This window comes from Sander vitreus, chromosome 17, assembly GCF_031162955.1.
Source record: "Sander vitreus isolate 19-12246 chromosome 17, sanVit1, whole genome shotgun sequence".
Lineage (NCBI taxonomy): Eukaryota > Metazoa > Chordata > Actinopteri > Perciformes > Percidae > Sander > Sander vitreus.
Window position 1 is genome coordinate 25094240 of NC_135871.1, and position 13866 is coordinate 25108105.

Below are 13866 nucleotides of genomic sequence, written 5' to 3' on the forward strand. Positions count from 1 at the left end.
TGACAGCTTTAGTTACTTTAGAAATTAAAACACATGTAGTTTATAAAATACGATGCTTTATTATAAATTAAACTACCCAACAATATATAGGCCTACAAGTCCAGCTGAAATGATTAGACCAATAAACACTTAGGCTACGTTCAGACTACAGGCATTAATGCTCAATTCCGATTTATTGCCAGATCAGATTTTTTTTGACTGAAAAAATGTGACCTGTAACGGATTTGGACCACATATGAAAGCGGCCCAAATCAGAACTGGAAAAGATTGGATGCCATGTGACTTGGGCTGTTTACACCGTCGTGAAAAAAATCAGATATGAGCAACAAAATTGGATTTGGGTCACTTTGGCCTGCAGTCTGAACGTAGCCTTAGTTGATTGACACTGCTATGATCGTATACAGTTTGTAAAATGTGAAGATTTTTCTGCATTGAGTACATTTACTTTTAATACTTTAAGTAAATTTACCTGATAAAACTTACATACTATTACTTAAGTTAACATTTTCATTGCAGGACTTTGTAACAGAGTATATTTACAGTGTGGTATTAGTACTTTTACTTAAGTAAAGGATCTGATTAGGGCTGCACAATTAATCGCAATTTTATCAAAATCGCAATATGGACTAGTGCAATATCCAAATCGCAGAGGGGCACAATATTTGTTAAAGGCAAAATATGTGTCAAACCATTCTGAATGAAGTATTGTGGTGCTGCAGAGATGTCCCAGCCTACAAATCCTATCCTACAGACTAAAGAAAAACATCTTTGTTTGGTACAGATCCTCGCAAAAATCACACTATAATCATTTTAAATTTTTTAAGATTTAATATTAGTCAATGAAAATGAGAATAATGATACAAACATGATCATTCCCTTCAATATCGGGAATCATATCGCAATCGCAATATCAGTCAAAATAATCGCAATTAGATATTTTCCTCATATCGTGCAGGCCTAGATCTGAATACTTCTTTCACCACTGGCTATAACCTCAGTCACTGAAATGGCAGCTCAGGTAGCTTTATAGTCTTATGACACCCCCCCACCCCAACTCCTCTTTTGAGCTCTGTTGGTTGGCTGGGAATGGATGGGTTTTTATCTGGGTTATTTAACATTCAAGATTCCTTAAAACCACAATTTCCCTTGATGTCACCTACTGTACACTGGTGGATCGAAAATCCATTTCAATATATATACAGGTCAAATTTGACCAGGAACCGGTAGGAGGATGCTTGGGAACATGAGGACCTTGGCCTGCATGAAGGACAGGTTAGGCAGTCCAGAGATCAGCCTGCCAGCCTCCGCACTCAGCTCCTCATTCTGCTGAGGTTTCCTGATGAAGAACACACACACACACAAACACTATTTAAAGACATTAAAGACAAGGAGATGATGCATTATTAATACATTAAGAGAAGCTTGTGAATGATTAGGTATGTGTTTCATTGAATGAATGTTTGAAAAGGATTAAAAAGAGTGCAACTGAGCTGACCGGACTGAAGTGCTGGTTTTCTCTGCAGTGGACATAAGGCGATTCAAGGTGTCTTCCATGTGGCTACTTCTAGCGCCGGTTTCCAGTTTGCTGATGGTCAACTCGTACAGCTCACGGTCAACTCCTTTTCATGCGAGTGTGCGTAACAAACGCATAAAACTCAGTGAGTGTCAAGAGGACTTACACACCCATAGCACGAGCTAAATCTAGCAACAGTACTGTATACTGGCTTGCTCGATTATTTTTTTTCTGGTGGCTGCTCTGTGGCTGTTAACCATAAACATTAAATGAATGACAATAAAATCTACATTTCTGCAGTTTCACACGCTGACCTGTAGGAGGACTGCTGCTACGGCTGCTGCTGCTGCTGCTGCAGTAGGATCTGCACTCCTCCTCAGGACCAAAATAATCCAGGTTGAGAGCAGAGCAGTCTGTGCTGACAAGGGGAGAGGGGGGGGAGTGGCTGAAATATTTTTTATATTGTAATGCTCAACATTTTCAATGATCTAGTATTTTGCTGTAATAACAATGTTTGCCGTCTAGCTAGACTCTTGAAAATGACATCCCCTTTAAAAGCGTGGTCTTGAAACAGTTTTACCTCCTTTGCCTGACACTAAATCCCAGCAAGCTATGTAGCTGTTTGAATGCAAAGTTAGGAGTGGCCAACCACAGAAAAAAAAAATAAAAAATGGATACAGCCTCCAACAAGAGAGGAAAGCTGAGGGGAAGAGAAGCCAAACCAAGCAGAAAGGATCGACTGATTTATTTCAGTATTTACAAGGATTTCCTACAAGTCATTATTGCAGTGCATTCAATCTGGATTTGAGCAGTAAATCTGACAAAATAATAATAAATAAATAAAAATCTCAACAAAGTAGGTCCAAAGTCCAAAGTACTTTTTAGAAAACAATTGCTGGCATAAAGGCACAACTCAATTATGAAATACTGTGACTTCAGTTGTAGCTTTACACTTTTGATTGGTAATGAAATACTGAGTAGATTTCACTTCATATTTCTTTGTTTTTTTAAAACTGAAGTGCTTTGGAAATAAACATTCCTTTATCCTATTCAGCATGAAGTATTATGCGCCAGTGCACAGGGAGTTTAGAGCATAAAGTGACAGCAGTAGTTATTCTATTATGACAATAATCTCCCACACATTTAACCTAATCACAGAATAAATCAAAACCCCAAAGACAGATTTCATATAACCAACTATATGAACAAATATGGAAATTAAGAAATATAAGACTGCAAACAAATATTTCTAAATATATGAAGTGTGTATCCTTTTGTATACAGGGTTGATTGTTTGACTTTAAATGACTTAAATTATTTCGATTTGTAATACAGTAAATGTGTTTTGACCTCTCTGCCGCACTCAGCACCACCTACAGAGAATACAGTGCCCTCTGCTGTCCATACTTTACTATTACAAGTGACATCTGATCACTGCACCTTTGTAAGAAACAATCTTGTCAAACACGAAAACACAATGAGCATAAAGGACGTTTTTTTTTTAACCCATATAAACGTCTGTGGTCTCAACTCAGTGTCTTCTAGGAAATTACTGGTAAAATTAATGACATATGTTTATCAGCTCTGACAGCTTGCATGCTGCAGACCAGAGCTGAAAGTCAAACATGTCAGCATGCTGACGAATCAACAGTGGAACACCAAATATGGAGCTAGTCAAGTCAAGCAAACAGTTCCTACAGCCTATAGAAAAAGAGTGACTTTTACCACTTCTAGTTAGTATAAGTTAGTCACTTATCGTTTAAGAGCAATGGTTATTCAACAAAGCCTTTCTTTATATGTCTTCTTTCTTCATACTTTTGTGTTTACCGACTTAAGAAACACGCAGCAGCAAAATGGGTTGTGTAACAAAGATTGTTGTCTATCACTGTCCTGAAATTCAAACTTTAAACACTTCCTATAAAAATTCACGAGGACACCGAACACAAGCTAGGCTCCTTGGTCATTTGTCATCAACTGACGAATCCATATATGAAGCTTTATCGCCTCCATGAATTATATTTAATTTACCAGAGAACACTCCCCGTATACAGTCATTTCACTCATAACATTAATCGTTGCGACATAACCTTTTTGGAAGTTTTACGAGGAATTAGAAAAACATCCTTTCTGTGTAAATACCATAGACTGTTAATATTAATGGACAACGCATCCGGTTCGGTGAAGTGCTGTAAATGCAGTAGTGCCTTAAACCTGCATTCTATCTGAATTCCAGCAGGGGGCGACACTTGCGGTCGCAAAAGGAGGTCGGTTTCTGTAGAAGTCAATGAGAAAGTGACACGCTTCTCACTTGATTTATTACCTCAGTAAACATTTTCATAATGAGTTTATGGTCTCAATCGCTAGTTTGAAGTCTTCTGCGATACAGAATGATGTTCATTTTTTGAATTATGGTCTCATTGATTTTAAAATTGGCGATAAAGCAGGGGGTGTTTTAGGGCGTGGCTATGACCTGATTGCCAGTGAAAGTGTGTAACTTAACGTAGAGTGTAAGGGCTCCTCCCTCACTCTTCCCTCTCGTCTAAAATCGTCACATCCGCAACCAGGATGGCTGCCGTAACGGCAAACTCGACGACTCACAGCAGATCTCCACAAACTAATGGGTGACGTCACAAATGCTCTGTCCATTAATATTAACAGTCTATGGTAAATACTGATCTAAACACGACTGTACTAAATCGGATTCTTATTAAATCACATTTGTTCCTGAGCAAATAATGACTAACACCTGTGTTGTTTTCCTTTTTAAACATTTTTTGATCGATTTCTCCACCAAAAGGGTTCTAACAGAAACCCTTCACAAGCTAATATGAACAAATAAATAGTTTCCATCAAAAACTAAAGACACTTCAGTGTCAAATAGAGCCAAATATTGGATGATGCTGTCAGATTTATAGGCTAAGTCTAAAGTGCTTACAGCACTTGTCAAAACATAGACCACAGTATTAATACTGGAAGAGTTAGTTGAACCCACAGTGGCCACCAATAAATGAAATTAAAATGGTCCTTAGAACAAACACATCTGGTTAATCAACATGGTACGTATTACGACCATGTTTCATGTGTTCTCTGCAAATGTGACATTCATTTAGCATATTACTCTCAGATGTTTTGTGTTGTAGTTTAAAAAACAACTTCAGAATCATCAAGTACAATAACAGTAATGCACATCTTGTTTCAGTAGACTTCACTTTAGTTTTCAGTAGCCTTTCACCATACCAGGTTTCCCCATAACAACTGAGACGGATACATTCTTTGTAAAAGGTGGCAGCAAGTGAAGATGACAAATTAGAGTAGTTGAAGGGAGAAAAGGGAAGCCAGGACAGTGTTTCCCCTGTAATTGTTCTGGAACAATTGTAACTGATGGGTCATTTTTCGGTTTGGTTTCACATCTACTTACTCTTACTTGAGTCCCCGTTTTGGGTCTGTTGGGTGTTACGTACTCTGTTAGTTTTCTTGTTTGGACAAATTATAATGACAATAATGTGATTTTTGAACACTGGGTCTATCTGTGTTATTCATGAGTGGAAATTCATTTAAATCACAAAAATGTTGTGGTCACCCAATACTGCTGAGTGAATAAAGGGGAAACACAGTGGAAATGAAAAAAAGCAGAACATGCCCTGGAGGAAGTGAGGAGTCGTCCAGAGGAGCCCAGAGGAAACTCAAAGGTTTAGGCTTAGCCACGCAGGAGGTGGCCGATACTGTAGTCTACTTCCAGCCCCAGAAGTGAGGGGCTCGACGAGGGGACGTACCGTCCTGAGAGCTGCTAAGGCCACGGCTGCTCCAGTCCAGATGGCTGGAAGGGAGCGCCTCCTACACAGAGAAAAGTAAACGGCATTTTAAACTGTCACTTATCAGAATGCAACAGTAGAGCAAGGTTAATGCAGTAAAATGCATGTCTTTAGTAACATCTAGTGGTGGCCGTTTCCCACATAGCAGTTGCATGTGTTGTCATCTAGTCTCTTGCTCTTTAAAGCTTTAGTGCGTAACTTTTTTATATTAATGAACGTCCGTTACATTCAAGCCGTTGCCAAATGAGTTGATATAAAGCTAATTAAGACTATCAGCTCCACACAACTCTCTCTGTATTTCTCAGTATGGCTATGTTCAGAAGATTGTGTCGTCTGGCGACTTTCCCGCGCAGAAACTCGAGTGATGATAATTACCTCTTCTTTTTTTTTTTTATCCTCGTGTCCTCCTTGGCTACTAGCAACGGCGTGGTGGAGGGGTGGGGGCTGTGCGCGATCACGGAAGGCTTGTACCAAGTGGGTGCGCCAACAGTTTTGTTGTCATTACTTAGAATTCCTCACGGGGGGGGCGGGCAACAGAAACTACACACTATAGCTTTAATACAGCTGTAGTAAATCAACTCAAATCAAAAAGACAAATTTACCGGCATTGAATCTGTTGAGGGGTCCGGTGTGTTCCGGGGCCCTGGAGGTGCTAGTGTTGTGACTGCTGTGTGTCCTGGAGAACAGACAGCTGGCACAGAGTCTTTGGTGGGCTCTAGCATTCCCTGATGAGTGGTAAAAATGGGATGGAAATGAAAAAAAAAAAAAAAAACAAGGTAAGGAACATGGACTGTCAATGGTAATGACCACTGAAACCCCTGCTTTTACACCATTACAATGCTGCTCACCAGGCTGGATGCAAAAGCAGGCACAGCCACTGGCTGCTTCTTCATGCCAATGAACACCTTTCACAAGGTAAAGACACATAAAAGGAAAACAGCATTAAAATAAAACATGAATGAATGAAATAGGGGTGTAACAGCTTGTAACTCTACTGAATTTCTATCCTATTTTCATATATACATAAGATACTGAGTCAAGTTTGACCTGGCCTGAAACGCACTATGAGGGACATTGCCCTTTGATGTTGTAGTATTAGCATTATTAGTATTTTTTACGTTTTGCCAAACTCACAATGTTCCTCGTCTCCACACCAAGGCACCTGAGCAGAGTCCTATTTGTGTGGGAACCTCCCCACTGAAACTGGAGGCCAACTGCATCGTGGAGGTCCTGCTGTGGCCACCACACCCTCCGCCGAATCCTGAGAAAGGGTAAGAAAATGAAAAAGCAGCACTTTCGTGTATTCAAAGACAATATTTATTAAAAAAAAAAAAAAAGGAGAAAAGGAAAACTGCTGCATCCTGAAAACGTCACAGACTGTCAACATATCCACCATCATTGGCAGGGAGTCCTCACCACTGAGATCTGGGACAGAGTTCGGGTATCTCCTCCTCACTCTCAGGGAGGTGTCGGGCGTGAAGCAGAGCACCGAGGCTGAGCACCTCCTCCCCACCTTCCACCGCTGGGACGTCTACCTCTGGAAAACTGGCCAGGAGAAGCTGCTGGACACGGCAGGACAGAGACACCTAGCCAGAAAAAAAGGGAGAGGCTTTTTCTTTTTTGAATCAAATGTTCAAAATATGGGATGAACTTTCCTTTGACATTAAGCTTTTACCGTCTATAACATATTTTTGAATTGCCTGGGAAGCACTTAAAAAGTCTGTGATAAATAAGAAAACTAAATAATGACAGAAAAAGAAAAACATAATCCAAGACAAGCCCTGAAAAAATACATTTGCTGAAAAGAACTTCAGGCCAATAACAAAATGATTCTCTGTGGCCTTTAATTATCATCATAAAGAGCAACAACAATGAAGCCAGTTTTTAGGGAAATGTCTCCCACCTGACAGCTGTTCCTCCTGGAAACTCCATATTGCCCTGCCCTGTTCTGCTCCTCCTCAGTGTTCCCATCAGTCTGCAGGCTGATGACTGGCTCTCTGAACTGCGTCCAAGTTTTTCCCTCCTCCTGAGCCCTCTGGTCCTTGAACTCCGCCCACGACCCCTCTCCATCCTCCAGTGTGGGCGCTGAGCAGAAATCAGCAAAGCTGTCACTCGGTGGGAGCTTTCCTAGACTCTGCACCTCTGCATCTGCAGTTTGTACACGCCCTTGGTCCCTGTGATGCTCGAAACTACAGTCTTCAAAGTCTGCAAATTCGTCTTCTGTATGTGTTCCAGGTTGTGACTGGTTGGAGGTAGCAGAAGTTTCCTGAGTCGCAGATGGGTTGCAATAATGAAAACCCTCCTCTGCCTTAGACAGTCTGAGATTTGCCATGCTGTTGTTGAAAAAGCAGTCAGAATGCCTGCAATTTCCCAGTTCTTCTTCCTCACCATCATCATCAGTCTGGTCCCAGTCAGTCTGATCCTCCGGTGAAACAAGAGATGAAACATTTGGTTCCAAGTCTGCAGAAGGGTCCTCAAATGACAAATCATCAGAGAAGGACGCCAGGTCCTCTGAAGCAGACTCATACACACTAAATGTTTGGGGGACAGTAGAAGTGCTCTTTGCCCGATCTTCTCCGTCTTCGTCTGACACTCCATCCCCTGGCACCTCTGTGGTTTGTAAAGAATTAAAACTATGCCTCTTTTCCCTCTGGCTGTCTCCAGGCTTGCCTAACTCCTCCTCCCCATAATGAGGTTCTTCGGGTGGAAAATCCAAAGCTGCTGCTGCAGCTTCCGGAGGCTGATGGTGGTCCTGAGATGGTTGCACGAGTGCTGCATCTCTTTTCTCACAGTGCTTGACCTTAGTGCAAACATTTTCTTTTGCCTCGCATGCACATTGGGATCTGGGCTCAGAGTCCATAACAACCTCCTGTCCTGCATAACAGATTTGTTCACCCAAGCTGTTGGAAAAGTTTGTCCCATCCCCTCTGCTATCCCATTGCTCTTTGCTGCCTATGGGAGAGAAGCCACAGCACCAGGGATGTGCTGCCTGCTCTGTAAACACAGTAAAATCAGCAAACCCTGTTTCTTCCACGGGAGACCATGCACCCACTGCAGAGGCCATGTGGGTCCCAGAGTTGTGGTCTCTTTCAGAGTAACCATTTGTGAGGTGCACACATGATTCTGCATTACAATCCTGACCTTCCATGTATATGTTGCCCCTGCCGGAGCCCGAGTCCACAGTGGATGTGGGTTGGGACTGTTCAACTGGGTTATTCAAGCTACAGTTGGGTTGATGTGTGGCTGGCTTTGTGGTGGTAGAAGGTAGCTGTCTGAGGCTGGATGGAGAATCTGTAGAATCAATAAAGCCAAGAGGCGAGCAGGACACCTCGACAGAGAACCCCCCAAAATCCCCAAATTCGTCCTCCTCTGACCCCGCCTCCCCATCGCCATCATCGTCCAGTGGAGGTGGGGAGGAGGGGTGCAAGGGTATGATGTCTGGCTCCATGGGTTCTCCTAGCAGCACCTGAAGGCCTCATGCACCTGGGAGAGGGAAAGTGAAAAGAGCAGGAGTGCATCATAAAAAAAAACAGCTTCTTGAGAATCAGACAACAATGTTTCAGTGTGTCGATGATGGCAATTGCTCAGCACAAGATTGTCGATATTTTCTGAGACTGATGGATCGAGCCAACTATGAAAGTTAAGGTATGGTGGCGTTATCCATGGTGCAGCCTTGTCTTTTGGCCTGTCTTTGAGAGCAGTTGTACAATGGTGAGATTGGCATCTCCTTGCCATGCATGCAGATTGAGTGTAAGCAGCACATCCCCTTGCCTGCATAGACCCTCAAGACCACCTCAATTGACATCATATTGCACATTGACAGTTTTAGCACCCTTACGTTACTTGCCTATTTAAGGCATTAATGTACTGGGTCCACTGCTTCATTATTATAATTTTGTATATACTATCATGCATGTTATTATGTATGTATCATTCAGGTTTGCTGTCTCTTTTATGTGAAGCACTTTGTAATGTTGGTTTTGATGGAAACCAAAATGTCAAACCAAAATTTGATTCAAAATGTCAGTGGTTTTGGTTCAGTTCTGACATTCAGCAGACTGTTAAAATAGAGGAACCTTCAAACATGATTGTTCCGCAAAGTAGAAGCTTAACAAATCTGCACTTTATATGTAAATCTATTGCACTCAGATGTTCGAACGTGCTCTTTTTGTGTCTGCTAAAATACTGTCAAATATTCACATCTATTTGAGATATTACCAGCATTCTGACTCCCCTTCGGGTACTGATCCTGGAGTGGAAAATGTGTCCAGCGTTGGCCGCAGTCAGTAAGCTGATACAGGAAACATTATCCGCAGCTTTGTGCTACTAGGATGAACAGTTCAAAACTGCGCCTACAGCAGCAGCCACTTCAGGATCATGGATTAGTAACGTTACCTGTATTAAACCTTCAACAGTTAAACACACAACAACTGCATTACAACGCTGACTGAAACATCCCTAAAAAGTATTATTACACAACAGATTAAGGTATTTATTTGGCTTTGTGAATAGTCGGAAAAGCAGAAACAACCACTGATGTCCTGCCATTTTCTCCAGCCAGCTTAACGTTAACGTTACATTACCACCAGCTAGCTAGTGTAGCCGGTATCTAACGCTAGCTATCCGTCAAAAGCAAACGTTGACGTGCTATTTAAACGTGGCTAACAGCTAACGCTAGCTGAGAATACAAAGTGCCAGCTTTTTATTTACCAACACTCATTCACTTTGCCTTCTCGTCACTTCTTGTCTGTTTAATGTGCCGCAGCTTGGCTCTCCATCCTCTTGTCATCATTGTCCCTAAGTATTACCTGGGATATGTAAGAAGTAAAGACCTCTCACTATGTTCCGTTTCAAGGTGCTGTAATTACTTAGCCTGGATGCCAGCCGAACTTAGCCCCGCCCACAACATTTGAGGTCGGGAAGTTCGGGTTATACTCAGCTTTTGATTAAAAAAATAAATAACAACTTCTCGGTGAGCATTCGTGATGTGAGCTGATGTCCTTAAACAGACTTCCTGTTAGAGCTGTTGTGTCTTGGAGTTGCTATGTAACAACAACAAAGATGGCCCAATGATTCACTGCAACGATGATGAGACTCAACAGCATCTTTTAATGGACTGCTACAGAGCAAAAGCAGTCTGGGACAAATTAAAAGTGTATGGTGTAAATTTTGATCTTTCATATGGGCTTAAGTCTGTTATGTACTGTATCATAGATGATGTAGCCTACTATCAGAGAAGCACAAGGAAATTAATGCAAATAATCATATGTATTGTTTGTTTTAAATTATGGAAGAGAGGTGCTGTATGATTTTACAAGAGACTACAAGAGACTCTGTTTACAACAGACTGTTGTAAACAGTGACGACGTGTGCAAACAGGTGCTCATTGAACTCAGGAGAAGAACTTTAGACCATAAACAGCTCCTTCCTTGGAACATACTGAACTTGTGATCTACAGCACTTTATGAAGGACTCTAGGCACTGGATGCACTTTATTAGCTCATTTTGCACATTAGCACTGGTTTGTTCATTAGCCTAGTTAAGTTTGTTATTGTTTTATTCATTATTTTTGTTGTTTGTTTGTTTTCCCTGGTATGATATGTAGCCTACTGTTTGTCTAGTTATAACTTGTAAAACTTTAATAAAGCTCTGTTTAAAAAAAATGGATTCTAGTCATATTCTGAGTCTAGTTATATAGCCTAACCGACGTCAGGCTAGTAAGTACTCATAGCGAACGAGAGTTGGGGAAATTCCACGGGTCATTTTTTTCAGAAACAGAAGGCGACTCTTCTTTAAAATAGACGATCTTCGATTTAAAAACAATATCACCACCTACTGGAGAGACTTGATCCTACACCTGCTTATTCAGCTTCTTTACTTTTTTTTATACAGTGGTGGAAAGTAACTACGTACATTTACTCAAGTACTGTACTTAAGTACAATTTTGAGTTACTTTACTTTAGTATTTAGGATTTTATGTTACTTAACAGATATAAGTACTTCTTCCACTGCTTTTATGGTTATGATTTTTCACAGTTATAAATACTAGTAGCAGTAGTACATAGTACACATTTAGTCCAATACAGAAATGTAATGTGACATTTGGGGATAGACATAAAGCGTGTTCCAGTCTCTGTGCTGCTATTAATTCTAGCTATAGTTCATTTTAGGGTAAGAAAGTAGATAAGTTTGAGTTTAGTTTATTTATGGAAGGGGACAGCGCAAATTAATAAAACACATGATTTCCAATGAGTTAAAAAAGCCAGAATGAGCCAAAAGGCTATTTTTCATCTGTAGTCCCCTGCCTTCAATGTTAAAAAAAAGGCTTTTTAAAATACAAAAAAACAACACAAGCATTACATAAGTAATCAATGTGGCTGCCTGCTGTCCGTAACGGTAGTGGAATATCATGGACTCCTCGCCAATCTGACATGTATCCTGTTTAGGGTTGCAAAATTCCGGGAATTTTCAAAGTTGGAAACTTTCCATGGGAATTAATGGGAATAAACTGAATATTTTTAATATTGCTTGTTATAATACTGTTAGTCTATAACAGGGAACTTAAATGTACTTGAAAAAAATCCATCTTGCAGCATAATCTTGGTTAAAACAACCTGATTTAATGCAACTTCAGTTAAATGTCCTCTCTTTATTCGTCAATGACATGCACGCGTGCAGTAATCAGCACAGGCTACTACATACTTGCCAACATTTAGTTTTTAAAATACAGGAGTTTTAAACTGTTTTTATTTAGTTTTGGACTACTGCCTACTGCTATTGAGGCCACACCCACTGCACAGATCATTCTAGAATCCAACATTCTACAGCAGATTGAAGCTGATTGAGGACAGCATTTGAGCCCAAGGACTACATCCCATCCAAATTCCCATAATTTCCATTAATTCTCATGAAAGTTTCCAAATTGGAATGTTTCCAAAATTGGCAAGCTAAACTTTCCATGGAAAGCAATATTAAAATATCCAGTTTATTCCCATTAATTCCCGTTTATTCCCATGAAAGTTTCCAAATTGGAATGTTTCCAAAATTCCCCAGCTAAACTTTCCATGGAAAGTTTCCGGAAAATTTCCGCCCCTTTGCAACCCTAATCCTGTTTGAGAAAACCTTTTCAGACAGGTAGAGTAGTTGACGTTGTTTACAGTATTAAGCATGCAAGTAAACACGGATGAACATGGATCTAAAATTAGGTTCGCAAATTTAAAGAGTTTGTGCTGGATCCACACTTTTCATTGTTAAGTGTTTATTACTAGGGTATGCTAGTCTATATGTATCACAAAAGCTCTTTATCATTACAAAATAGATTTTTTAGAAGTGCAATAACCACGAGCGGTAACAGGAACTAAAAGGTCAGGCTTGAACTGGTCAGAGATCTCAAATGCACCGAATCCACAAAACTGGACTGAAAACGGTTCAAAAAAAGGTTCCGCGACGGAAGACATTTTCTTAGACGTCTGTAATTCTTTGTCCTCCAGACCTCTGGCTACATTTTTCACTTGCTCAGAGACTCAAATGATAAATAAAAAATAATGAATGACGTGAAACAAATGTCAATTCAGTCTGATGATCAGGCAAAAGACTACAAAACAGTGTGGGGTTTCCTGGCTTCGTGGTTCTTCTTATGGACCCCCAGTTTTGAAGCTGAGGGAAAGTGTTTACCACAAACCAAACAGCAAAATGACTTCTTCCCTTTGTGCTCCTTCATACCACACGTTTGGAGATGATAACTATAGGTAACCATTTTGCCGCACGTTTTGCAAAAATATGGCTTTTCCCCTGTGTGCAACCTCAAGTGAACATTGAGATTTGACTTTTGAGAAAATGACTTCCTACAGAAAGAACACTTGTGTGGTTTTTCACCTTTGTGAATTCTTGAATGTGCAACCAGATGGCCCCTACACGCAAACTCCTTGTCACACTCAGAGCATTTAAAGGCCTTCACAGTCATATGAATCTTATGAACGTGTCTTATCAGATCAGAGTCCCTGTTAAATTGCTTGCTACAGAAACGGCAAGCCTTTTCATCCCTCTGGGCTTGTTCCTGCTCTGTTAAAGCAGCGTCACTGCTGGGACTCCCATTCCATTGATCATCATTCAATGTTAAAGGTATAGTGCCGAAAGTTGGGAAGAGCTGGCAGTCTGACTGAGCACTTTTATCTGATTCAGTAAGTCTGACGTTCACATCCTCGGAGGAGTCACCCTTCAGGTCTGGAATGATACACTGATGCCCCTGCTGACTGTGACAAGGCGACGATGAATCATCTCGTTCATTCCATTTGTCATCTACGTTTGTGTTTACGCTCACAGTTTCAGCCGTGAAAGATGGGAACAGCTCACAGTTAGTGTTTGGTTCTGATTTAGGGTGTCTGACTTCAGCATCGTTGGAATTACCCGCCTCCATGTCTGGACTGATACACCAATCCACCTGCTCCTGTTTGACCTGCTGAGAGTCATGGGTCTCATTTTCCTCCACATTGGGAAGCTGGTCTGGCAAAATCTCCTCGGAGACTGACGGGATGTCTAAAA

The 13866-nt window shown here is 40.9% G+C and overlaps 1 protein-coding gene across 3 annotated transcripts; it reads right to left on the reverse strand.

Annotated features, from left to right (window-relative positions):
• Positions 1 to 407: 407 nt before the first annotated feature.
• Positions 408 to 12067, reverse strand: aftphb (aftiphilin b). 3 transcript variants are annotated; one of them, XM_078272429.1, is made up of 11 exons: positions 10134 to 12067; positions 9544 to 9731; positions 7229 to 8808; positions 6742 to 6911; positions 6460 to 6586; positions 6174 to 6230; positions 5928 to 6050; positions 5287 to 5347; positions 1828 to 1926; positions 1496 to 1619; positions 408 to 1336 (listed from the first exon to the last, which is right to left on the reverse strand). In XM_078272429.1, the coding sequence occupies exons 3-11, from the start codon at positions 8771 to 8773 to the stop codon at positions 1204 to 1206; spliced, it is 2439 nt and encodes an 812-aa protein (XP_078128555.1). In that variant the 5' UTR covers positions 8774 to 8808; positions 9544 to 9731; positions 10134 to 12067; the 3' UTR covers positions 408 to 1203. The 3 variants fall into 3 exon arrangements, with proteins under 3 accessions (XP_078128555.1, XP_078128554.1, XP_078128556.1); XM_078272428.1 differs by having other exon boundaries at positions 10036 to 12067; XM_078272430.1 differs by lacking the exon at positions 9544 to 9731 and having other exon boundaries at positions 10036 to 12067.
• Positions 12068 to 13866: the final 1799 nt, after the last annotated feature.